General features: G+C 38.8%; 1 protein-coding gene across 1 annotated transcript in view; it reads left to right on the top strand.

The window, feature by feature from the left end:
- The window catches only part of VPS41 (VPS41 subunit of HOPS complex), a gene marked incomplete in the record, with an annotated part of 141,700 nt that extends 115,039 nt beyond the window's left edge, over positions 1-26,661 (top strand). Inside the window, 8 exon segments of the mRNA XM_034761231.1 lie at positions 663-800; positions 4,930-4,984; positions 8,145-8,285; positions 9,995-10,131; positions 20,041-20,140; positions 20,955-20,999; positions 23,417-23,496; positions 25,298-26,661. Of these exon segments, the coding sequence (XP_034617122.1) occupies positions 663-800; positions 4,930-4,984; positions 8,145-8,285; positions 9,995-10,131; positions 20,041-20,140; positions 20,955-20,999; positions 23,417-23,496; positions 25,298-25,378 (777 nt within the window).
- Between the last annotated feature and the right edge of the window lie 367 nt (positions 26,662-27,028).

Here is a 27,028-nt window from a genome sequence, read left to right as displayed (position 1 = left end):
AAGAACAGGAGTACTTGTGGCACCTTAGAGACTAACAAATTTATTAGAGCATAAGCTTTCGTGGACTACAGCCCACTTCTTCGGATGCATATATGCATATATGCATCCGAAGAAGTGGGCTGTAGTCCACGAAAGCTTATGCTCTAATAAATTTGTTAGTCTCTAAGGTGCCACAAGTACTCCTGTTCTTCTTTTTGCGGATACAGACTAACACGGCTGCTACTCTGAAACTTATTTAATGCTTTACACATTACATGCATGCCGTATTTTTCATTTGATCTCTCTCACAAAACTTGACCCATGGTCATCCAATCAATTGAGCTTATCTAGAAAAATAGAAACCTTCCCATAATGTTTTTCTCCTAGGTTTTTGGTGAAATAGAAAATGCAATAATTTTATGAATTAAAGAATGTCATATTGAGTAACAAAGAAAACACCTATCTCAAAGTACTGACAGAAATAGTTGCTTAGCAGAGCTGGCTTGGGATACAGCTATAATGGAGGTACTGTAGGAAAAACCTAAAGATTTGTATTCTATCCTGAAATGCACTTTTTGGTTCAGTCTCAAGGAAGTTACTAATAAGGTTAGTTTGTGGTGAAAGTTTCACAGTGTAGCCATTATTTTATGACTATTTGGTTCTGATACTTTTTGTTCATGCAGTATTTGCATAAGCTTTTCAAAAGAGACCATCATAAAGGACAGAAGTACCATGAGAAACAGATCAGTCTCTACGCTGAATACGATCGTCCAAACCTGCTGCCGTTTCTCAGAGACAGCACACATTGTCCGCTAGAGAAGGTAAGCCAGAGATCTAAGAGATGTCTTTCTTGGCTTGGTATGTCAGCCGCTTGCTGCATTGCAAATTTGTTAATGTGTGTGCCACTGCCCTCTACTGGATCAAAAGAGAACTGCTCAAGATACTAACAGCTAACAAAGCTGTTACCAATTTTTTAAGTTGTCAGCCATTTTTGGCTTTTTTACAAATGACAGAGTTCTCCAGTACTCAAGAAACAGAAGCTTATGGGGCTTTTTTTGAAGTAGAAGGTCATGAGTTCTGTTTTCCGTGCTGAATATACATAGTTTAGCTGTTGGCCTGTGTACAGTCATTATGTAGCTCTGGCTTGTAGTAAGAAATCAAGAATCATATTGCAAAGTTTAGGGCTTAGTTTTATTGCTGTGACAGCATGGGCTTTCAGATGCTAGTATACGTATGAAGTAGACAAGTACTGCACTCATTTTACAAATCAGCCAAGTGAGCCACAGAGAAAAGATATGATATAACTAAAGCCACAAAGGCCCTGATCCTGCAAGCAGTTATGCATGAGAGCAACTTTACTCATTTGAGGAATCCCATTAAAATAAATGAGACTTCTGATGCATGTAAAGTTATATGTGTGCACACGAGTTTACAGGTAGCATACACAATACTATATTCCATTTAAAAGTGATCAGCAAGCTTTTCTTTAACAAGAAGGTCAAACAAGTGATATTCAATTCAAGGCCAGATAGTATGGTTATATATGTAATATTACTTTGCACTTTTCTGTCTGAGAATTCTAAAATACTTTACAAAAATATGCATGAACAAAACCACAGAACACTCTGTGACATGGGTAAGTACTTTTTATCCTCATATTACAGAGACCCAGGTAGCTTTTAAGTACCTTATTCAGTGTTGCTTTGTCTAACTGGGAGAGCCTGAAACAAAACCATGATCTTCTAACTCCTCATCCTGTGCTTTAACTACTTGACCAGATTTCCATCATGGTACTGAGTTCTTAATCATTTCCACTCCCTCAAGGGAAATTGTGGACCAATTCACGTATAACACCTCCCATTGACTTCAATGGGGCAAGGATTTCGTCCTTTGTGTTTGGGGTCCTGGATGATTGCCCAGGTCATCTATCCCTAAAGTGGCCCTCAACTAGGGTGACCAGATAGCAAGTATGAAAAATTGGGATGGGTTGGGAGGTAATAGGCGCTTGTATAAGACGCAGCCTTGATTTTTCGATACTGTCCCTATGAAATCAGGACATCTGGTACCCCTACCCTCACCGTGTGTAGACGTAATGATTACATTATCTGTACATTTTTAAGCAAAATATTTTACGAGTTCTCCTTTCATTTAATTGACATTATAAACTCATAAGCCAGTGCTGTACTTGCTTTACTTTTTGTGTAACAAACAACACTCTTTCCTTCCTTTGCATCAGAGACTTTGGGAAATGTTTTCTCAGGGCTTGTCTTCACTACCGGGGAGATGGACACTGCTGCAATCGATGCAATGGGTGTCAATTTAGTGGGTCTAATGAAGACCCGCTAAATTGACAGCAGAGCACACTCTGGTCGACTCCAGTACTCCAGCTCCCAGAGAAGAGTAAGATAAGTCCACCGGAGAGCATCTCCTGTTGACGCAGTGCAGTGAAGACACTGGGGTAAGTCGACCTAAGCTACGTTGACTCCAGTTACACTAATAAGCTTTGTGAATAATGTAACTTAGGTTGACTTACCCCGGTAGTGAAGACAAGCCCTTAGAATAGCAGCACTGTAGAGTTGGTTGAAGTTGTTACACAAAAAATGCCACATTAGGTTGTCTCAGACTTGTTTGTCAATCTAGTAGACTAATTACACTCATAATATGGTCTTCTGTCTGAGGGTCATGAAGTGCCTTAGGATACAAAATAAATGAAATTAAATAATTTTTAGAAAACTTAACTGTTCTTTTAGGTCTGTCACAGCCTGGTGCATTATTGCTGGAGTCCTGGAGCTGTCTGTGAAGTTCTATTTGTTAGGTGCTGTAGTTCTTCAATACTTTAGCATGAATTTTTGAGTGGGCTACAACTGAGCTTCCATTTGTATGCAAACAAATCATTTTCACATATGATTTTGTGCGCCACCACTTACAGATACAAATGATAGAATTTACATTCATAAAATGTGCAAGACCCATTTGTGCTTCAGTTTTTTGGGGTAAATGACTTTTTGTTCATGTATATTCTATCCCCTCTATGCACAAGTGATGCTGCAAAAAAACAGTGTGCACAAATTTTGCAGATGCACAACTGAAGCCATTTTGCTCTGCTTCTTGGCTGCAGGTGGAGCATGGTGTGACTTGGGAAGATCGTGGAATGGGCAGTGCAAGAGTGGATTTTAAGTGTGAGAAAAGAACACTACGTTCGAATGAAAGTCCCTTAAACTCCACAGATCTTGTTTACATTTACTAAATGCATTTTCAATAAGAAAGTGGAGAGTGAAAAGAGAAAAATTGCCAAAGCAGTTTACAAATAACATTATTGAATTTACCATCACTCTAGCCCTTCACACTGCTGAGAAATAATGAGGAACAAAAATTTACAATTTACCAATGTTTTCCGCTCCAATTAACCAGATGTCCTGTATAAATTCCATAGACCCATATTATAGATGCATAAATCCAATCTCTCACTATCAATCAACGGTAAACTGGCCAGGAAGAAATTATTTTCTTACTTAAAAACCTATCTGAGAGGGGAAAACAGCACTATTATTCAAGTGCAATTTCACAGATGTAGTATCAGAGAAACTGCAAGAGAAGAATTTACGTTCTCTGCTTCCCTCTACAGGGAGCATTATAGATGCAGTAATATTGAAGAACTGGCTATTTTTACCTTATGTTTCCTTTCACAGTGGAAAAAGACTGGTTAGCTGTGTTTATACCCTTATTCACTTGTTTATTTGGGTTTTTATCTGTAGATAGTGTGGAGAACTTCTTGGTCTGACTTTGAGTGTGACAGGAGGTCGGTTTCTCTCTGTTCTGTGTTTCAATCCATACAGAGCTATGTGAGAGGGGGAGGGAGACTCAGTCCACCCCTGTATCTGTCTTTAATCATGTATCATTCTCCTTTTGATCTCCATGAATCAAATTCCCTACTGGTATAAATTGGCGTAGCTCCATTGAGATCAGCATTGCTGCACCAGGGTACCACCACAAAGATGTTGACTTTCATCCTCTGATCTTACTGATGTCTGAATAAAGGCCTACTAATATATCTTCTAACATTTGCCCTACTTTCCCTGTGTGGATGAAAGAAAACCTCTTATTATGGCTTAGTCTATTAATACAGATCACTTGATATGTTTCCTCTTTTGCCTTCTTCCCCATCCTCTCTCTTTGTACTATATGTAACTTATTTAGAGTATCTGCAAATGTTGGTCTCTTCATTCTGCCTGCTGACTGGTTTCAGGGTGACTTTCTCCAGTTCAGGATGTGGAAGAGGAGCAGCTACTTTCTCCGTTAGTTGGCCAGGAGTGAGTGTCCTCTGGCCAGAACCTTTCTTCCCAATGGCCTGTAGTTCCCAAACTTGGAACATTGGTGGAGAGTTTCCTGGTCATATAGTACAGAATCTCTTACTTGTGTCCAGCTGCTAAATCACATAAAAGCAGCTAAAATATTTTTAGTATTACTTTTCCATGTAAGACATTACTGTAGTTGCCTTTAGGATGTTATGTGATTGGAATGGAAGATGTGATTCTAAGATATGATTGAAATGGAAGGTGTGATACTAAGATGTGATCCATGCTATGGAAAAAGAAGTGAAAATCCCTCCTGAATCTGTTGCATATGATCCCTGCTTGCCCCAGGAATGTGAGCCCTGAGGACGTTAATCAGTCTGAGTCCTGGGTATAACCCAAACTATAGCATTAAGAACCCTACCCTTTCCACCTCCAGATAAATGAAAAAATATCAAAGGGGGAAAGATGTGCCAAAAAGTCTCTTCTTTTAATTAATTCTGAAGGCTTTCCCAATGTATATTAATGGAGCTGTTCTCTTGTCCAGATGAGTAATGCATCTTTATAGAAAAGTATCTTTTGGCCTTTGTAACATTTGTTGATAATAAATATTATGGCATGGTACCCCATATTCTCTTTTTCCCCTTTGAAATTTAAGGCTCTTGAGATCTGCCAACAGAGGAACTTTGTAGAAGAGACCGTCTATCTTCTGAGTAAGTAACTTTCGTTGTAATAAATTGCAACATAATTTTAATCTTGTCATAAAGTTTGTGCTGTGAAAGTATGCACAAAGCATTAAGTCCTGTCATTTAACAAACTTATTCTCCCAGAAACAAAGTTGGTGTGTAGTCAATAAAACTACCTTACATATCTATCTCTTACCAGGAGACAGGCAATTTTTTATTTAGTCCTAAGTGGAGCAGAGGATCGGGTCCAAGAGGTAAAGATAGCTGAACCATTAAGTAGTAGCAACCAAAATATATTTAAATTTAACATCCTTGTCAGGGGGAAAATACCAAAGAAGTCCACCATAGAAGCATGTAACTTCAAAAAGGGAAACTACACAAAAATGAGGAGGCAAGTTAAGCAGAAATTAAAAGAAACAGTCATGAGAGTGAAATGTCTGCAAGATGGATAGAAACTATTTTAAAACACCATAAGAGGCTCAAACTAAATATCTGCCCTAAATTAAAAAAAAAAAAAAAAGGACTAGAAAAAAATAGTGCCACCATAGCTAAACAACAGAGTAAAAGAGGCCGTTAGAGGCAAAAAGTCATCCTTTAAAAATTGGAAGTCAGATCCTCTGGAGGAAAATAGAAAGGACCATAAACTCTGGCAAGTCAAGTGTAAAAGTATAATTAGGCAGGGCAAAAAGGAATTTGAGGAGCAACTAACAAAAGACACAAAAACTAATAGCAAATTATTTTTAAGTACATCAGAAGCAGGAAGCCTATGAAACGATCAGTGGAGCCACTTGATGATCAATGTTTTGAGGGAGCACTCAAGGAAGATATCCTCATTGCAGAGAAGCTAAATTAATTCTTCGCACCAGTTTTCATTGCAGAGGATGTGAGGGAGATTCGCACACCTGAGCCATCCTTTTTAGCTTTTTAGGATAAATCTGAGGAATCATGCCAGATTGAAGTGTCAATAGAGGAAGTTGTGGAACAAATTGATTAAATTTAAACAGTAAGAAGTCATCAGGACCAGATGGTATTCACCCAAGAGTTCAGAAAAAACTCAGATATGAAATTGCAGAGCTTAATAGCTGTGGTATGTAATCTCTCACTTAAGTCAGCCTTGTACCAGAGGACTGGAGGATAGCTAATGTAACATTGATTTTTTTAAAAGGCTCCAGAAGCAATCCTGGCAATTATAGGCCAGTTAGCCTAACTTCAATATCAGGCAAGTTGTTTGAAACTGTAGTAAAGAACAAAATTATCAGACATGTAGAGGAATATAATATGTAGGGGAAGAGTTAATGCAGCTTTTGTAAAGGGAAGTCATGCTTCACCAATCTATTAAAATTCTTTGAGGGGGTCAACAAACGTGGAGAAAGGTGATCTGATGGGTATAGTGTACTTGGATTTTTAGAATGCCTTTGACAGGGTCACCAAAGGACCTTGGTGGGAGTAAGGATTTGTGGAATAAGAGGAAAGGTCTCTCATGGATCAATAGCTGGTAGATAGGAAACAAGAGGTAGAAATAAATAGTTTTCACAAAGGAGAGAGGTAAACAGTGAGGTCCCCCAAGTGTCTGTACTGGGACCTATGCTGTTCAGCAAATTCATAAATGATTTGGAAAACAGGGTGAACATTAAGATGGCAAAGTTTAAGATGATAAAACTTACAAGATAGTACCAAAGCAGACTGTGAAGAGTTACAAAGCAATCTAACAAAACTGGGTGACTGGGCAACAAAGTGGCAGATGAAATTCAGTGTTGATAAGTGCAATGCACAAATATAATCCCAACTATACTAACAAAATGATGGGGTCTAAGTTAGCTGTTACCACTCAAGAAAGACATCTTGTCCATGGTCTACATTGGGGAGGAGATGGATCTAAGTTACACAACTTCAGCTATGTGAATAACGTAGCTGAAGTCGACGTACTTAGATTGACTTACCGTGGTGTCTTCACCGCAGTGAGTCGATTGCTGCCGCTCCTCTGTTGATTCTGCCTGCGCCGCTTGCGGTGCTGGAGTACAGGAGTCGATGGGAGAATGTTCGGGGGTCGATTTATCGCATCTAGACTAAATGCGATAAATCGATCCGCGCTGGATTGATTGCTGCCCGCCGATCCGGCGGGTAGAGTAGACATACCTTTGGAGTCACCATGGATAGTTCTCTGAAAACATCTGCTCAAGGTGCAGTGGCAGTTAAAGCTAGCAGAATGTTAGGAGCCATTAGGAAGGGATAGATAAGACAGAAAATATCATAATACCACTATATAAATCCCTGGTAAACCCACATCATGAAAACTATGTGCAGTTCTTGTCACCCCATTTCAAAATAGATACATTAAAGTTAGGGGTATGGAGCAGCCTCCATATGAGGGGAGAGTAAAAAGACTGGAACTGTTCATCTTCGAAAAGAGATGACTAAGCTGGGATATGATAGAGCAGTGGTTCTCAACTGTGGGTCCGTGTCCCCCTGGGGTCTGTGAGCCTCAGCTGGGAGCAGAGCGGGTTGAAGCTGGCAGCGCCTCCCCCCCCCCCAGCCATGTGCCCCCCCCATTCCCCCAAGCTTGTTCTAATTTTGCTTACAGTCTTGGAACTTCAGATTCCACCCATCCTGCAAGAAAACTGGACTTTTATTTTGTTTGTTTTTTTTATATATATATAGATATAGATAAGTACTCTATCGTGTAATGTAATTCTCTCAGCATGGTGGGGAACCCTCTTCAGGATGAGAGGAATTGTAACATACAGCCCTGGAGTCTGTGTGTATTATATATGTGTGTATATGTATATAATAAAATTAGACTTATTCTGCCTCAGATGTACCTGCAGTGCAGGAAAGAGAGAATTAACATCACTTTGCTTAACCTACCTTTGTATAGTTATAACAACATTTTAAGGCCCAAATTCATCAAAGCACTAAAGCATGTGCTACAACCCTGTTTACTGTAATGGGACTTGAGCAGAGGCTTTAATTAAGCACATGCTTAAATACATTGTTGAATAATGAGGGACTTGAGCATGTGGTTAAAATGAGCCTGTGCTTAAGTGCTTGGCTGAATTGGGGTCTAAGACTTCACCCTCTTGTTCGTGAACCGGGAACAGTATAAACAGTACAGATGTTTATCACAGGGTGCTTTCTGCACATTTTTCTTTTGTGTTTTTATAATTCCCGTATTCCTTTTTTCTTCTAGGCAGAATGGGGAATAGCCGTAGTGCACTGAAGATGATAATGGAAGAATTGTATGACGTAGATAAGGCTATTGAATTTGCCAAGGAACAAGATGATGGAGAACTATGGGAAGACCTCATTTTATATTCTATCGACAAACCACGTAAGCAGAATAAGCTCCAGGCAGCTTTGTATGTTTGTTTGGTGAAATGCAGTAAGCTTAGGGGAGGGGGAGTTGAATTATCCCTGTGCATGGCAAAAAGAATATGTTCTGATTCTTTTTGGAGCCATGCCAGGTTACCTAGTGCAAGAGGTTGTATTGCAATGTAATCATTTTTAATATTGGCATGCTGAGGAAAAAATCCTCTATTATTGCAGTATCTGGAGGTGAGAAAGGGCAAGTATTTAAGCATCTGATGTCATCCTACGACTTTTAGTAAGTGTATTGTTACCTACAGAAATGCATGAAATATTATATTTCTTTTAAGTTGGTTTGAAGTGAGGGTATATTTTTATACCTCCTGAAAAGTTGATCTTCAGGTTACATTGACAGAAAGTTTGAGCTATTGTATAAGTTTTCATATAGTGTATGTGTCACTTTGCAAATTTCTGAAAATAAAGATCAGCCTAGATCTTTCTGCTCTTTCACCAGATTAAATGTGTTGAATTCTTTACTTTGTCTGGTGAAAACAAAAGATCTTTTAATATTATTTTGTGGGGTTTTTTTTCCCATTTGCCCTGGCCTGAGCATCTGCTCTGGGTTTACAGCTCAGGTAGGTTACTGACAGAATGTCAACACAATAACATTTTTTATTAGCGAGCGGATTCAGGAGAGAATATATCATTGGGAATTTAAATCACTTGGGGAATCTTTAAAGCTACCTACAATATATGATTGTGTCCTCTTTTGGAATTTCTAAAGCCAAGGCTATAAAACTATCTTGATTAGGCACCCCTTTTCCCAGGCACTGAATGTCTCATGAGATTACTGTTGGGATGCAGAGCTTTTCACCACTTGGCCACTAATTCAGATCAGTACCAGGTAACCAGAAATCATTACCATTTCTTAACCTACAAGAGATGAGTTTCGTGTTCTCAAGTCCAATACTTGATGGGCAGAAAACCATCATCAAGCATGTTACTAATTACTGAGGAGAGAAAGATTTTCAAGATGAAATGTTCAGGAGTTAAACACCTGAGCAAGTGGGAAAAAAGGCCCCACATCACCTTGGAAATTCTACCAGCCCCCTTTGCCTGTGTACACAGCCACTCAAGTGGACCTGTACAATTCCTGGGCAGAGGGAAGATGCTAGATCTTGAATTGCTCTCCTTCCCAGAGCTCCATCTGGGTAGCTGATTGGCCAAAAAGTAAAGGGGGTGGAGCAAAAGGCCCACCTCAGCACTGCATGAAACAGCATTTCACGCCTGTAGGAAAAGCCTACTTGAGGTTCAGAGAAGTGCTTGAAAAATATTTAATTCTTTATTCCATGCTTCCAAAGTAAACATGCATTGAAATTAACCTTCTGGTTCAATGTGTTCAGGTGCCCAAAACATTCAGCTATGGGCACACTATAATTTCAAATTTGCGTGTTATTTTTGTTGTCTTTTGAAGATTTGGCCAATTAAATACTCTGGGTTTCCTTTTCAGAGACTCAAAGACTTTTGTGTTAATCAGCCAATCACAGTATGTCCTCTTTCCTCACTCAAGAGAGATGTATGCAAGACATATATGAATGTGACTTAACATTGCCTTTTAAGGAAAGAGCTGTCATAAAATCAGCAGAAGGCTATTGGCTGTTATCACAGCACTCTAGTATTGAGTGTTTTAATGGGGCTTCATCTTACAACTTTTTTACATCTTTTTTTATACAGCTTTTATTACTGGCTTGTTAAACAACATTGGTACCCACGTTGACCCTATTCTTCTGATTCACCGCATTAAGGAAGGCATGGAGATTCCTAATCTGAGAGATTCACTGGTGAAAATTCTCCAGGATTACAATTTGCAGGTAAATGCAGCTCACATGCTCTCTTTATCTCTACTTCTGTGGTATTCCGCCTCAAAGGAACTGAAAAACCACTTTGTCACTGAACAGTCAGATATGGCCACAGACTAAATCAGACAATCATGACTTCTTATATTGAGATGCTTGGGTTGTGGCACTGCATTATTTTGACTCCGGCTATGTCTACACTATGAAGTAGGGGTGTGATTCTCCTGCTCATGTACACATACTCGCGCTAGCTCTCATTGAGCTAGCGTGAGTATAAATAGCAGCGTAGTCACAGTCGCACTGGTAGCAGGAACAGAGGCATGCCTAGTAGAAACCCACTGGTTCCAAGTGGATTTCTATGTACTCTGCACGGCTCAGCCATTCCTCCACTGCCATTACCCCTGCTACCCTTTGGCTCCCTGTGGCCGCGGTTTACTGTTCCCAGCCAATGGAAGCTGCGGGAAGTGGTGCCACTTCCCGCAGCTCCCATTGGCTGGGAACAGCAAACCACGGGCACTGGGAGCTGAGGGGCTCCGTGCCTGTGAACGCTCCAGGTAAACAAAAAGTCCCACCCCGCCAGCGACTTACCCTGATAGGCTGGGAGCCAAAGTTTTCCCATCCCTGAAATATAGGGTCGGCTTATGAAAGGGTCGTACAGTTTTTGCTATTTTTACCTATCCATTTTGGGGGGGGTTGGCTTATAAACGTTCCTCCCAGATTTTCCCACCCTTCTTACCACTGGTTAGCTCCACCCATGGGAGTGATGTGTGCATGGTTATAAACAAGTCACAGGTGGCCTTTGTACTTTAAGGATAGTGATGGTGTACCTATCCTGAGCAGCCCTACATGATGTTTACTGAAAAGGTCAGTGGCCACTCACACTGTTGGTATCGTGGATGAAGATGAACTAGTGATAACTTATAGTGGGATTTATTTAGTTAGTTAGTCCTAGCTTTAGAGGTTTAAATGAACTCTCCTACCTCATGATCACCACCACCAGCAGTGTTCAATCCTGTATTACCCATCTTTATACCTTTTTATGTAATAAACGCACAGTCAGTTACATATGTTAAAACATGTATTTATCTGCTAGTTAGTACTTTAGAGAGACAAGGTAAGTGAGATAATATCTTTTATTGGACCAGCTTCTGTTGGTGAGAGAGACAAGCTTTCGAGCATACACAGAGCTGCTCTTCAGGTTCTTCCAGAAGTATTAAATTGAATAAAATGTAGGCTAAAGCCACAACTTGAAAGTTCTTGTATTTTATATCTAACTCTTTAAATCTAACTCTTCACTGAGATGAATATTAAATCATAAATCAAGTAGGCCACTGACAACTGCATTTTAATTTATATAGCCATAAAATTGTGCATTCTATTAAGTGGGTCCACTCATGCATCAAAAGTGACAGGCCTACGAGCGGTGGTTTATCTAACAGAGAATAAATTGCTATTCTGCCGCCAGCATTTGAAATATAATTAAATCACAATCAGAACTCTGGCAGGCATACCAAATTGCACCAGGTTACATTGAAATTCTGATAATAAAGCAATAATTTACTATTTGTAATTCCTGGTTTGTTTGCAGCTGTTTTAAAACATTCAGTCCTTTTTGGAAAATAGATAGCAATAACAATCTTTAGTTTTAAAGACTGTATGAAGAATAATTTTGATAGCATGTCTTTAATAACTAATTTACACTTATATCATAGAGGATTTCCCTGCTAATCAACCCACAGTCATTTATTATATTGCAGCAACCCTTAAATTCTATTAGAATACCAATGTCAAGTATTTTTCTTTTGAATAAAGTATTTTATTGTGGTTAAAATCTTGTGTATACTGTAAATTCCCAGACCTACACTTGGTTTACGTACTTTATGTAAGTACGTAAGTACACCTACCTCGATATAACGCTGTCCTCGGGAGCCAAAAAGCTTACCGCATTATAGGTGAAACCGCGTTATAGCGAACTTGCTTTGATCTGCCGGAGTGCGCAGCCCTGCCCCCCCCGGAGCACTGCTTTACCGCGTTATATCAGAATTCGTGTTATGTCGAGTCGCGTTATATTGGGGTAGAGGTGTATTCTAAAAGTACAAGAACATTTTTGTTATTAAAAATCCTCTGTTTAAAACTCAGGACATTCAAGTTTAAGGTTACTCTTTGAAGAACTTCAAACATTTTAAACTATGGACCTGCACAGCTGATGAGTCCAAATAACCTTAGCTCTGCACCTGTAGCAAAGTCTCTTGACCCAAAATTCTCAAACTTCAGTCTGTTTCTTCCCTACTAGAAATGATGGTGGAAGTTACAAGTGCCTAAATATAATTTAGGTGCATAACTTTAAACACTCATATCTGGAAATTTTGACATAAGTTTTATGGACCTATCTTTAGAATGAACAATGTTCTGATGTAGAAAAGACCAATAAAAATATTCTTTATTCAGTCACTTGTTGCACAGTTTAAGCATCTCTCTTTTTCCACATTGATAAAATAGGAGTCTCTTCAGCTTCAGGATGTAGTAATGTGGAATTTAGTTTACATTAATCACGGAAGTTAGCAAATGTTGCATATGCATCGTTGTGATAAATTTAAGATGGTATCTGATTTTAAAAATAATTTTAATTCATATTCCCTTTTTTTTATTTGCTACAAGTATCAGAAGGATAGTGCAGAAGACATTCCTTACTCTAAGATCTTTTTTTGTTTATATCAAATATATAACCAATTTTTTATTTAGTATTTTTAATAACTCTGACTACTCAGGTACTATGACCTGTTTTTTCTTATGTCTATTGACTGAACCTAAGTTCTCTATCATGACTGGTTGAATATTGATTAAAAATCCATCTGGAAAATTTATGTTGGATGTTTTCTGTTTATTTCCATCCACCTCATTCTTATTTTGTCCTAAATACAATATAAATAAGCTGCTGGTTCTCAAAGTGACCACTAGAGGGCATATCACAACTTGTACAGCCTACCTGTGTCTATTGATAACAGTATCTACTGGTGTGTGTTTTGTTGTGACAGATCTTCTTTCTTCCTTGATTTCATTCAGAAATTTAAACTCATTTAGGCCCCAATTCAGGAAATAATTTAAGCATGTTCTTATTGATTTTCATGGCATTTAATCATGCCCTTAAATTTAAGCACATAAGTGCTTTCCTGAACAGGGATGGACTTGAGGATATCTTTATGTATTTTGCTGAATCAGACCTTTATCAATTAAATGGAAGTCTGTGTGGCTGGTAATCAAATTATCTGATAGTATCTGCCCTAAGGCAGTGTAATGTGACCGAAACAGAGGATGAAATTTTCATTACTTTCAAAGGGCTTGGTTCATGAGGTTATTTATTAAATAAAGTGAAAGGTACTGTATCAGTTTCACATTTTTCTCCTTGTTTCATTCTCCTGATTTTTTTTTCCTTTTTAATAATCTCATCCTTTTCTAGAAAAGAAGTTAGAGTTCCTGGAGTTTTTGCTATAGAGGAACAATCATTTTTTGTCTTCTAAGAGAATTTGATCCTGCTGCATTTATGGTTTCTTTGTAAATTTTCCCCCTATTTCACTGTTAATGAATGCAGCTCAATCTTGTCTAATGGGACCTACCTATATGCCCTTTTCATCCTAATAATGGCACATGATTCTTTAAAAACATTCATTTTTTCCACTGCTTCTCTTTTCTGTACATACCGTAGTTATTGAATTATCCTGTTTGTCTTTAAACTCCTTGAATCTATGTCAGTGGAATTTTGAGCACTGACATAGAACCTCTTTGCACTGTGATTTTTTTCTTGCCCGTTTTATTGAATTATTAGCAGAATAAGGTCTGACAATGAGTCTTCTACAGGTTTTCCATAGCCATAAATGTGTCTACCGGTGCATCTATTCTACAGCTTCTCTTTCTCAACATTTATATACTGCCTACATTTTTAGGTACCAAATAGTTTGATTTTTTTCTTCTGATTTAATTTGTTTTACTCATGTCTATTACATAAGCAAACACTCCTTGAAAGTCCTGTTTTCAATAATTGCTTCTGGCAAGGAGAATGGACTTACATATAGTGGTTTAGACCTCCTAAGGCTTTGTCATTCACACACCTGAAATATAAGTGATGAATCCTTAGGTGGTAGCTTGAAGACTTGTAACATTTTAAAAGGGGAATGCTCCTATTCTGCAAAATTGTTTCATCCAGCTGTTCTGTCAAAAAAGCCTCCAGACATTTTTTAGAAGTTTAAGCCACTGCTCTATGGTTTAAGTGGAATTTGTCTTTCACTGTGGTCCTTTTTGGAGGAAGAGGGGGGAGAAACCCATAGGGTCAGAATCAGATGTCTCCTGAGAAATAAAGCAGGTATTAAAAAGTTAGAGGTTACTATTTTAAACTTTTTATACAGTGTAGAACTGAATTCACTTCATTGTGCTTTGAGGTTGTATGATTTAATAGTTTAAAGTAGTTAATACTGGAGAATATGACTGTCACCCACTGGCATGCCCAATTTAAAATGTTTAAAGATTTGTCTATGAATTTATAAAATGTATTTCAGATGTATAATTTGCTAATTTTTGAAAGGTCCTACATAATTCATTTGCACCTAAGAGTGTGCGATTTCAGTTTTTGGAAACTGTTCACTTAGCTGTAATTCACTCTGCTATGATATATTCTTTCAATTAGTTATACAGCTGAGTGTTCCACATTAGTTTATTCACTCTTTCTTATACTACAGATAATCAGAAGAAATGGTGCAATCATTCTCTTCTTACAGCGCATTTTGTTTGTAGGATTGTCAAACTAAAAACTGTGACTGAGAGTGCTGTTTGAAAACTGGTTTCATGGAAATTAATTATTTCAAACCATCCAGAAAAATGGGAACTTGCGACTTATTCAGGGTTGTTACATTTGCATAAACATGCTTCATGTTGTGGAAATTCAAATGTCCTTTTCCTTGGTTTTGCATTGTTAGGGACTGTATAATAATACTGTACATAATTCGGCACCATTGATTTCAGGCTTGCATTTTACAATATTGCTGAACAATAATGTCCATCTAATGAAGTGCATTAGAGAAATGCAGAAGGACTGAGACTTTCACTAACAAGAAATGAAAGCTAAAGCTTTGATTAATTTTCTTGGCACCCAAAGCTTCTGTATAAATAACTTGTCAGTGTGAAATACATTTGAACAAAAATAAATTTTGAAGGATCTTAGTTGTCAGTGTTTGGAAATGTTTATTACATGTAATGTGTTCCCAAGTGTCTTTTCTTGGAGGATGTAGAAGGAATCATAGTAACATGATTGGTTCCCGTTTTCTCTTTCCCTTTTTAGGTGTGTTTTGTTTGTTTGTATAAGTAGAGATACAAATTGGCTGGGGTGAGGGAATTAAACTGGCAAGGAAGTTGCCCCAGGGAGGAGAAAGACAAGGATCTTGGGAAAGGAGTAACGAACGTGGGTGTAGGATGGAGGATATAAGTGATTGGGAGTGGTGGGGCACTGTAGGAAAATGCCTGCCCATCCTCCTTTTGTGGGGGTGAGAAGTGAGGTGTAGGAGGAGCAAGGGAGCTCGGGGGAAGGGTACAGCTCTTATGGTAGTGTATTTTAAAAGAATTCTGCTGTCTATGGGAAGACAACAAAATCTTACTTGGTGATTAAAAAGGTGCCCCATGATGCAGCTTCTAGTAGTTTTCTGGGGGCATGAAGACATCTTGGGATGATCTTGGGGCCATGAGAAGGTTTGACTTCTGCTGTCACTTATAAAAGGCAGAGGACTGAGAGAGCCAGCAGTAGACAATGTGCAGCTCTCCATTTGGTGTGGGTGATTGCTCCTGATTGAGAAGTGTTGGCTGTCTAAGTCAGAGCATGCCTGGAGCTTCCAGATTTAAAATGGGGCCATCAGTATTTTCAATAGGATTTATTATCCCTTCTCAGCAAACTCTTCTTTCTTATGGAAGTGAGGAGCCTTTGTCTTGGTAACATACTAACTTGAGTTTTCAAATTTAGAGCAAAAGTGCAAATTCTTCCACTGATTGTCCATATGGAGCACATGCACCCCAATCATACAAGATTGGTTTCTTTTGGCTAGTTGTGTCTGCTGGGGCTATGCCTGCACCTTAGATATCCTTGTGCCCTCCCCATCCCCAGCAAGCGCCTAAGGGGCCAAGCAGGCCCAACTATCCTTCTTACCGCCTGTGGAAATGAGACTGAACTCCTGCAGTGTCCACCTTTTCTCTGCACACTGTGTGCCAGTGTGTGTTAATTAGAACCACAATTACTGACCTACAAAGCTAAATAGAAGAGGTTCTCTATTTCAGCATCTCAATACCAGCTTTTGGACTATTTGCTAGCCCTGAAACAAATCTGGGCTTTCCAGCAGCTCCGTAAGGGTCCATTTAGTAGCAATATCTGCATATCACCCTCCAGGGCCATACTGTTTTTTCCCACGCTGCAGGTCTAGATTCCCTAAGAACATAATTCATGTTTTTCCTTCCGCGTGGGAGGCCTTTCCCCCTTCGGGAACCTCAGTATAGTACTAGCAAGGCGAAGGGTCCTCCTTTTGAGCCTTTAGCAACCTGTTCCTTATACTACCTGTCTATGAAGGCTGTTGTTAATAACTATTACATCTGCTTGACGGGTAGGGAAGATAACCGGTACTCCTTATACAGTTTCATAAGGACAGGGTCGCTCTCAGACCTCACCTCAAGTTTCTGCCCAAGGTTGTGTCAGAATTCCATATAAACCAATCCATTCAACTCCCATTTTGTTTCCTAAGCCTCACTCCACCCCAGGGGAAGCTAAACTTCACACACTCGATGTAGTAAGGGCATTGTTGTCTTACATCAACAGGACAAAATCATTCAGGAATACACCCAGGTTGTTGATGGCCTTGCTCAACCCTCTATGCCCTTGGAGGAGGGTGGGGAGCAAGGACATGCAGGGTGCAGTCATGGCTCCAGCTGACACCTCTGACCAAATGAAACTGACCTTGTGCTTATGGGAAGTGTGCGCATCAAGAAGGGAATCCATGTGGACAAACATGCTGAAGAAAATTTTCCTTAACGATGAGTTGTCCCCTTGATAATACGTTCAATCGTTCATCTTGGGTGACTCGCGTAACCTGTCTTGCTAGCTAGAAGAGCTGAATTAATAAATTATAAGATCAGAAGGGACCAGTGTGATTCTAGAATCCTAGAAACGTAGGGCTGGAAGGGACCTTAACGGGTCATGTAGTCCAGCGCCACCCTCCCCCCAGCCTCGCCCACCACTGCACTTAGGCAGGACCAAGTTTACCTAGATCATCTCTGATAGGTGTTTGTCTAACCTGTTCTTAAAAACCCCCAACCTCTCTCTGAAAGTCTATTCTAGTACGTAACTCTGCTTATAGTTAGCAAGTTTTTCCTGGTATCTAACCCAAATCTCCCTTGTTGCAGATTAAGCCCATTATTCTTGTTCTACCTTCAGTGGACACGAAGAACAATTGATCACCATCCTCTTTATAACAACCTTATGCATATTTGAAAACTGTTGTTAAGTTCCCCCTCAGTTTTCTTTTCCCAAAACTAAACATGGCCATTTTTTTTAACCTTTCCTCATAGGTCAGCTTTTCTAAACCTTTTATCCTTTTGTTATCTCTCTTCTGGAATCCAATTTGTCCATATTTTTCCTAAAGCACTCCAATTTGTCCACAGTACTCCAGCTGAGGCCTCACGAGTGCCGAGTAGAGCAGGACAACTACTTCACGGTCTTACATATGAAACTCTTGTGACTACACCCCAGAATGAAATTAGCCTTGTTTGTAACTGCATCACATTGTTGACTTTTATTTTTCATCCTCTATAACCCCCAGATCCTTTTCAGTAGTACTCCCACCAAGCCAGTTATTCCCCATTTTGTAGCTGAGCAATTGATTTTTTTTTCCTTTCTAACTGTAGTACTTTGCACTTGTCTGTCTTGAATTTCATCTTGTTGATTTCAGACCAATTCTCCAATTTATCAAGGTTGTTTTGAATTCTAATCCTCTTACAAAATGTTAGCAACCCTTCCGAGCTTGGAGTCATCAACAGATTTTATAAACATGTGCTCCACTCCGTAATCCAAGTCATTAATGAAAATATTGAATAGTACTCGACCCAGGACAGCTCCTGCAGGATGCCACGAGATTCATCACCTGAGCTAGACAGTGAACCATTGTTTACTACTCTCAGTATGGTCTTTCAAGGAGTTTTGCAGCTACTTTATAGTAATCTCATCTAGACCACATTTCTGTAGTTTGCTTATGAGAATGTATAGGAGACTGTCAGAAGCCTTATTAAAACCAAGATGTATTACCTCTACTGCTCCTCCCATCCATTATGTCAGTGACCTTTTCAGAGAAGGAAATTAGGTTGATTTGTCATGATTTGTTCTTGACAAAGCCATGTTTGCTATTACTTATAACGCTCTTATCCTCTAGGTGCTTACAAATTGGTTGTTTAATAATTTATTCCAATATCTTTCCAGCTATTGAACTTAGGCTGACTGGTACATTTTAAAGATAAGTAACTTAGCTCAATCTCCCCTCGTACTATATTTGCTCTTCTTCAGTCCTCTGGCACCTTACCCATCCCTCTTGAGGCCTCAAAGATAATTGCTAATGGTTCCAAGATTGTTTCAGCTAGTTTCTTAGGGTGAATTTCATCAGGTTTTGCTGACTTGAATACATCTAATTTATGTAAATATTCTTTAATCTGTTCTTTCTCTCTTTTGCCTAATGTTCCTTTCCCCTTGTTAATATTAATTGTGATAAGTATCTAGTCACAATTTACATCTTTAGAGAAGACTGAAACAAAGTAGGCATTAAATACCTCAACCTTCGTGATGTCATCTATTAATAGTTCTCCGTCCATACTAAGTAGACGACCTACATTTGTATTGGGCTTTCTCTTGCTCCTGATGTATTTATACAACCTCTTATTACATTTTATGTCCCTTGGTAGGTCTAGGCTTTAGCCTTTATGATTTTGTTCTTGCATGTTTGTGCTATCTTTCATATTCATCCTTAGAAATTTGTCCATATTTACACTTTTTGTAGAATCCCTTTTTGACGTTCAGGTCATTAAAGAGTTCCTGATTCAGCCATAGTGACCTATTAGTATTCTACATCTTTTTCCTTCATGTTGGGATAGTTTGCTGTAGCACCTTTGAGAAATTGCCAGCTCTCCTGATCTCCTTTTTCCCTTAGATGTTCTTCCATTGGAACCTTACCATAGGCAAGTTCATCCATTGTATTGAATTGAGTGGGTATTTAAAAATGTTGACTCCCTCCCTTCCTTTCTAATTAAGTTTGTCTTTTGAAATTTTATAACTTTGCTTGTGGTTTGGTTATAGTTACAAATTTTGCTTGCTTAGATATTTTTGGGGAGAAAGTAATTGAACCTTTCTTTGGCCTTGTCTACACTTACCTGGGGTTCGACGCGCAGCATCGATGTATCAGCGGTCGATTTAGCGGGTCTAGCGAAGACACGCTAAATCAACCGCAGATTGCTCTCCTGTCGACTCCTATACTCCACCTGAATGAGAAGCGCAAGGGAAGTCAGTAGGAGAGCGTCTCCAATCAACATTGCATAGTGTGGACCTTGCGGTAAATAGATCTAGGTACGTCGACTTCAGCTACATTATTCACATAGCTGAAGTTACGTAACTTAGCTTGATCTCTCCTCGTAGTGTAGACAAGGCCTTAGTTTCACAGGAAATCCCAAGGTTTAGAATTTGCGAAGCACTGATATAGGGAATGCTTCAAGTACTGAGGTGGCATTTCTTATTAGTCAAATGAGAAGTTTTTAAGGTTGGCCTCATCATGGATGACAAGATTTGAGTACAGTTTTCTGCATTTGCATGTATAGTAATTGACTTGACTTAATCTTATCTGGTTGTGTACTTTGTGATAGATTTTGCTACGTGAGGGATGCAAGAAGATACTTGTTGCAGACTCACTGTCACTATTGGAGAAAATGCACCGAACTCAAATGAAAGGCGTCCGCGTGGATGGTGGGTACAAACAAAATACGGCAGTCTTCAAAACTGTTGAGCAGTATTCTTTGTTTTTAGACTAAGGACAATATTGGAAGCTTGCCAAGGGCCTGGGCCTCGTACCTAATTTACAGAAAATGGAGTGGAATGCTGCTAGCCCTCATCTTTAATGAGGAATTGCTGGTTTCTGGAAACTACAGGTCCCTGTGTCAGTACTTTATCTTGATCCAAGTAGTCTCTGCTCTGATCAAGCTAAAAAGTATTGCCTCCTGGGACCTGTTGGCTACGCAAACATTCTGTTAATCAGAATATGTAACCTAAACAAGAAATTACAATACATCTTTTAAAGATACCTGAAACTTTTTCAAACTATTTTATCACCTATGATAAAAAAAAAATCAGCCGTTGTGTAACTCCAAGGAAATGCAATGATAATTCCAACACGAGAAAGTCGGACATTTGTAAAGTCAGAGGATCAGAGCTTCTGACACAGCATACTGTACATGAAAAAAACAGCCATATATTTTTTAACCTCTTTCAAAGCTCTTCCTGTGAGTTTACAGCTCTGATCTGACTGTCAATCTAGGTGTTAAATGGCATATTCTCCACAGAATTTGAGCACCTTACTACATATTTTCATGCTGACAATAAGGCTGCTTCTATTTCATACTTAAATTTTTAATAGACTGCATAGAGCATTATAAATAAATAATTCCTCAAAATGCAGCATTGGATGCTGGAATTTCTATAAAGACAGGGTCATATCTGCTTGAGGCATGATGATAACATAATGTTCTTTGTCATTAATTTTTAAATATTTGTTTTCATACAGAAGAGAATATCTGTGAATCGTGTCTTTCCCCTATACTTCCTTCAGGTAGGACGCTTGGTGGGAAAGAGACCCTGTGAGAGAGAATCCTTTTTTAGGAAATATAAATCAAAAATTATTGTTGTTCGTGGAATAAACCTGTTAGAATCTGAGCATTTGAAAACACATTGCTTCACTCACTGCTAAGATATTTGCACTTATAGTAACTCCTCATTTAAAGTTGTCCTGGTTAACGTTGTTTTGTTGTTACGTTGCTGATAAATTAGGGAACATGCTCGTTTAAAGTTGCGCAGTGCTCCCTTATAATGTTGTTTGGCAGCCGCCTGCTTTGTCCACTGCTTGCAGAAAGAGCAGCCCGTTGGAGCTAGCTGGTTGGGGCTTGGAACCAGGGTGGACTGGCAGCCCCCCATCAGCTCCCCGCTCCCCTAAGTTCCCTGTGCAGCAGGCTATCAATTGTTGGCAGTTCAGCTGTCCCTCCCTCCCACTGCCATGTGGTGCTCCTACCCTCTGCCTTGGAGCTGCTCCTAGAAGCCTCCTGCTTGCTGTGCCCGGGGGATGAGGGGAAAGAGGGGTGCTAATGTCAGGGTGTCCCCCTTCCTCCCCGCTTACCCCATCTCCATAGAGCAGAGTGGAACACGACAGGCTCAGGACGGAGGAAGCTTGCTGACGGCAGCAGCTGCTGTCTCAACTTGCTAATCTACTTAAAAAGACAGTTTACTTAGAGTGGGGTCAGTGTACTTAAAGGGGCAATGCGTGTATCTCTCTCTCACTCTCACACACACAGGGTGTGTGTCTCTGTCTGCCATGCTGTCTCCCCTCCCTCCATTTGTGCTGCCTTGTAGAGTGTGAGGCTACATTAACAACAATGCGTTAACCCTTGAGGGCTCAGCTAGTGCTAGTTCATCATTTAGCAGTAAGGCGTTCCCTGGGAAATATCCCAACCTTTTCCACCCTCTGACTTCCACCTCAACCAAACTTCACAATCATCATTGCTGTGTACTGTATTAAATTGTTTGTTTAAAACTTATACTCTGTGAGTGTGTGTGTGTGTGTATACACCTCTACCTCGATATAACGCTGTCCTCGGGAGCCAAAAAATCTTACCGCGTTAAAGGTGCACCCCGGAGCACTGCTTTACCTCCGAATTCGTTATATATATATATATATATATATAAAAATAGTCTTTTGTCTGGTGAAAAAATTTTTCCCTGGAACCTAACCCCCCCCCCATTTACATTAATTCTTATGGGGAAATTGGATTCGCTTAACATCATTTCACTTAAAGTCACATTTTTCAGGAACATAACTGCAACATTAAGCGAGGAATTACTGTATCTTGTAACAGACTGCAGTTTTAAAACACTTTCTGAGATTAGCCCTGAAAATAGAAATTCAGCAAAGCATTATTTATAAAGATATATATTTTGGGAGGGTGCTATATCACAAAAAATATGTATAGTTGTTTTTTTCACTTCTTCCTCAGCATGAGAAGGTTATAGCTTGATTCAATAGAATATGTTGGCCTGAGCCCTCCAAATGACAATACTTATGGCTAAGTATTTGAATAAGATTACTTTCTTTTTAGTGAAAAAGCCAGCTACTGAGCAATGGCACAGAGCATTCAAGGAAGCACTTTCATTTCAGTTTTGTTTTTTCTTCATCATTTGCCAAATTGATGTGGACATGGCATAGAAGAGAAAGTAGAACTGAAATGGTTTTGTCAGACCCTGGGCTAGATTCACAATGTAGTTCTGCTGTGTTCACCTCCACCAACATGAAGCCTAGCACAGGCCTCTGGTAGTAGAAAATCTGGAAGGGGAGGATGTTCCAGTGATGGTTTAATGCAGTAATGCATTAAAAACTGCATATTAATGATGAGTGAAGTGATTCCTGTGTGTGTAACTTTAGCGCTCTCGTAGCCAAGATGGAGTCTGCTCTGCAGGCAGCTTTGGCCAAGAGAAGGCGCACGCAGGAATGCAGCAGGAGAAATCCCTTCTACCCCAGGGGCACCTGTCCAAACCCCCAGAGTGGAGATATCCTATCTCCTAGAACTGGAAGGGACCTTGAAAGGTCATCGAGTCCAGCCCCCTGCCTTCACTAGCAGGACCAAGTACTGATTTTGCCCCAGATCCCTAAGTGGCCTTAGGCAGACATACTGTATAGAAAATTTCAGCCCAAATGGATTAAGTTTAGCAAAGTTATAAGCACTAGAAAATGGTCTTTCATGATGGAAAGTATTGGGCAGTATTAACTGTTGGCGCTACCTGAACCATCTATAATAATCTGTAAAATTTTTGGAATATGTTAAGCTGAAGGACGCTACCTAAATGTAAGACGTTACTATTATTCTGCATAAATAATGGAATATGTCAATATCTTTTGCATAGGTAAGGTAAATTATTATAACCATCAGCTCCCTTGTTTCACTATCTCATTGTAATGTATTTATTTTCTTCCCCCCCCAGATGCATCCAAATCCTTCAGTGTGACAGTGTTCCATTGCAGGCATATGTTTCACAAAGAGTGCCTCCCTGTACCTAGCACAGTAAGCAACCAACTTAATCTCGGTGGATATGAGAGATCACCTTCATCAAGGACGAAAGGACAAATGGTTTGCTTTTGCCATCCACAGAGAAGGGCACATGTTTGTCGGGGATTATAAAATGATTATTACAGTTATTCCTGACTGTATCTCAGTATGTGTCTAGGAGAAGGGTGGTTAACCCAACTGCAACCAAAATACATATAATTTAAATGAAAACTGCTGCTCTCAGACAAGAAAAATATTTTGATTTTTCTCACATCTGAATATGAAATGCATTTCAGAGACTTAGTGAATGAGCTGTTTGATTTAAACTTTTACATAGCAGCTCTCTAAGATGTTTTAATTTAATTAACTTCCATAATAAAACAATTTCTTAAGAAACTTACATTCACTGATTTGATCTGGAGAGGAAAACATCTTCATGTTTTAGTGAATAAATATTTAAATAACTTTGTTTATATTCACTTTTTTTTGCTGAGAATTTTTGCTTTTTCTGTTGAATTAAATTGTTTTGGCCGTAGAGTGAAAACACAATAAATAACTTTATATATATATAAATTGGACAGGGATTTAGAAATAAAAGCATCAGAAAATTAATAAAACAGGAAAAACAAGTGAAATTTAAGATTTTTTTTACTTGTCTGTTTTTGTTGTAAAGTAAAGTCAATGTCTAAAGAACTACTCCCTCTAGCAAATGTAACAAACTAAACAAGGCATCTCCGTATTCGCACGTCAAAAATTATATATTGAAATATTTATCACAGAGATCTTTATTTTACTAGTGTGTTCCCATGATAATAAAGCCTCTTAAATATTTCTCTTAAAAGCAATTATTTGTTGGCAATTTGTTGACAATATTTACTAGCGATAATTACCGTACTATGAATTAGATTATCTGAAGAATAGTCAAATTTTGGCTCAAAGACCAGGATGCCAAAAGCCAGTCTGAAATTTTGTTCCTGGACAAAGAAGGCTAGATAACATTTACTGGGATTTGTTTTAAAAAGTTGACTTTTATTGTAATTGGTACTGTAGGAGTCTTAATATTCTTGTGTTTAGCTGTTGGTCCTCAGTGTTTCTGCTGAGCAGTTGCTGTTTGGTGCCGTGCCAGTTATAGTTATAGGAAGCCTGCTTGATGCATATAGGCATAGGTGGGGCATATTGGAGGAAGAATGATGCAAAAGTAAGGAACATATGAGGGTAAAAGCAGGAGTTAAAAAAATGTTTGATTTGGGTAACAAAACATAGAGACTCTGGCCCAGATCCTCAGCTAGTGCAAATCAGCCTAGCTCCCTTGAAATCAATGAAGCTATGCCAATCCACACCATCTGGGGATGTGGTTCAGAAATCCACTCACAGCCAGATCCACCAGCACAGATCTTCCAAAGAGCGAGGACAGTGTGCCAAGTATTTTGTGCTGTCTTTGTTCCACATAGCTGTTCACATAAGTATTTAATCCGCATAAGGGCAGAATTTGGCTTCAGTATATGTTTGTTATATACATACACATCGTTCTGAAGGGAGTCTTTTAGAGCACCTGCAATGGCGAGGAGGAATATACTGCTTCTTGGCTCCAAGCATAATTATTTCATGCATAATACATTCTGTTATACTGCCTTCCTATGTATATGTGTATGTGCGAACGTGCACGGGAGGTATGCGCTCACTAGAAAGCTGTAGAATTTATGGAGTGACTTACATTTACCTTCCCAAATTCTGAGGTAAATTTTCACATGACAATTGTTTTGTTGCAGAATACAGAGTACTATCTAACTAACATACCTTTCTTTTAAATTTCCAGATGTCCCCATTGCAGTTCTGCAACATCTGCAGTGCTAAGCACAGAGGACCAGGCAGTGCGATCTTGGAGATGAAAAAATAGCATTCTCCATATACTCTCACACATGTCTGAGAACCATTTTGTGGCACTAAGCAGTGCCATTGATGATGATGCTGTTAAGAGATTGTATATAATTCTGAAAATTTCTAAAAAGTATCAGTTTACTGAAATTTCCTTCTATATCTCCAGAAAGAAAAGTGGCAAAACAATATATATTCACCTGCTATATCTTTGTTACACAATGCAGATTTCACCAGTCATATCCTTATTCTTCACTAAGTAATGAAAATGTAAACCTAAATGGAAACAATTGGAGATTATCCTTGGCACATTGTATTACAGAATACATGTACCACAGTTTGAAACCAAATCCGAAACCACAGTTAGATATTTGTATGTAAGGTCAGTATGTGTAGTTCTTATTGATTTCAGTGGGACTGCTCAAATACTTAAAGTTAGGAAGTTAGTACCTTCCTGAATTGATACCTAAATAAATAAGTTATTAATAAGTTCCAGTGACTGTACATTTTCACCCATCTTGTTAGAAACTGGTTATTTTATGTCATTTGCAGACATAACCTCCATGGTGCTTTCATTTGTATAGATATTTACTATGTTAAGCAAATCCTTCCTTCCTTCCTTTTTTTTTTTTTTTAAACTGGCAAGTTTTTAAATGTTACCAGTGAGTGTCTTTAGTCTGTTGCTTAATAACTATAACTATAGTATCTCTCTTGAGTTGCTCAAATATAGAAAAACATCTGGGCTTTACAAGAAAATATCTCCAAGAGCTTCATAAACCAAGAGAGAAGGTCAAAATAACTATAGTTTATGATGCCAACAAAAATGCAGTGGTTTTTTTCTTGTTTTCCTGGTGCTCTGTTTTTATTATTGACATACAGCATATAGATACAAGGGGGAATCAATCTTCAAAAGATGAAAAAATTATACAGACACCACCTCTTCAGAGTTATTGCCACTTTTCTAGTATACTTAAAATGTAAAATATGTGTGCAGTATATATGAGCTCTTCAGCTGATCACTCTTGTCTATACTCTTTCACCTTCATACGTGACAGTCAGCTCCTCAGCTGATGTAAATTGGCATCACTCCACTGAGATCAATGGAGCAATGCTAATTTACATCATCTGAGGATGTGGCCCAGAGTATTTAACAAATCAATGCTTCATTCTTTGTTGTCCCATTTATGCTTTACAAGTACATTATAAATGGGCTTTGTTACCTCTGGTGATAGTAATGCTGTATATCACTTAATATTGGAAATAAAATTGTAAGTGTTGCATTAAAACTAGTATATCTTCAAAGAAGCCAAAGGTGTAAGCAATGGAATTGATCCTATGGAATTGATCACACTATGATGAGGCATCACCCTGAATCCTGTGATCTGGGTGGTGATTTTCACCCAAAGCGATTGCCATCTAATTGTTTTGCAGTATGTTTTGAAATAGAGGTTTCGAACATGTTCTCAAGCAAACTGTATAGATCTTTTAAATCTAGGTCCATTTCCTTTGTTCCATATATTATGCAACATGGTGTCATTTAGATCAGAATTTTATCATAATTGGCCAGTATGTTTATGCAAGAAGTTGTTTATTTACTGCAACTTGGTCTTAAATTCCATAAGGCTTAGTAGTGTTCAGTGACTTAAATTGCTAGCCTGCTACCACTTGAGAC

This window comes from Trachemys scripta, chromosome 2, assembly GCF_013100865.1.
Source record: "Trachemys scripta elegans isolate TJP31775 chromosome 2, CAS_Tse_1.0, whole genome shotgun sequence".
Classification (NCBI taxonomy): domain Eukaryota; kingdom Metazoa; phylum Chordata; order Testudines; family Emydidae; genus Trachemys; species Trachemys scripta.
The sequence above is the reverse complement of the archived record's forward strand: the minus strand, read 5'-3'. Positions and strand labels throughout refer to the sequence as shown.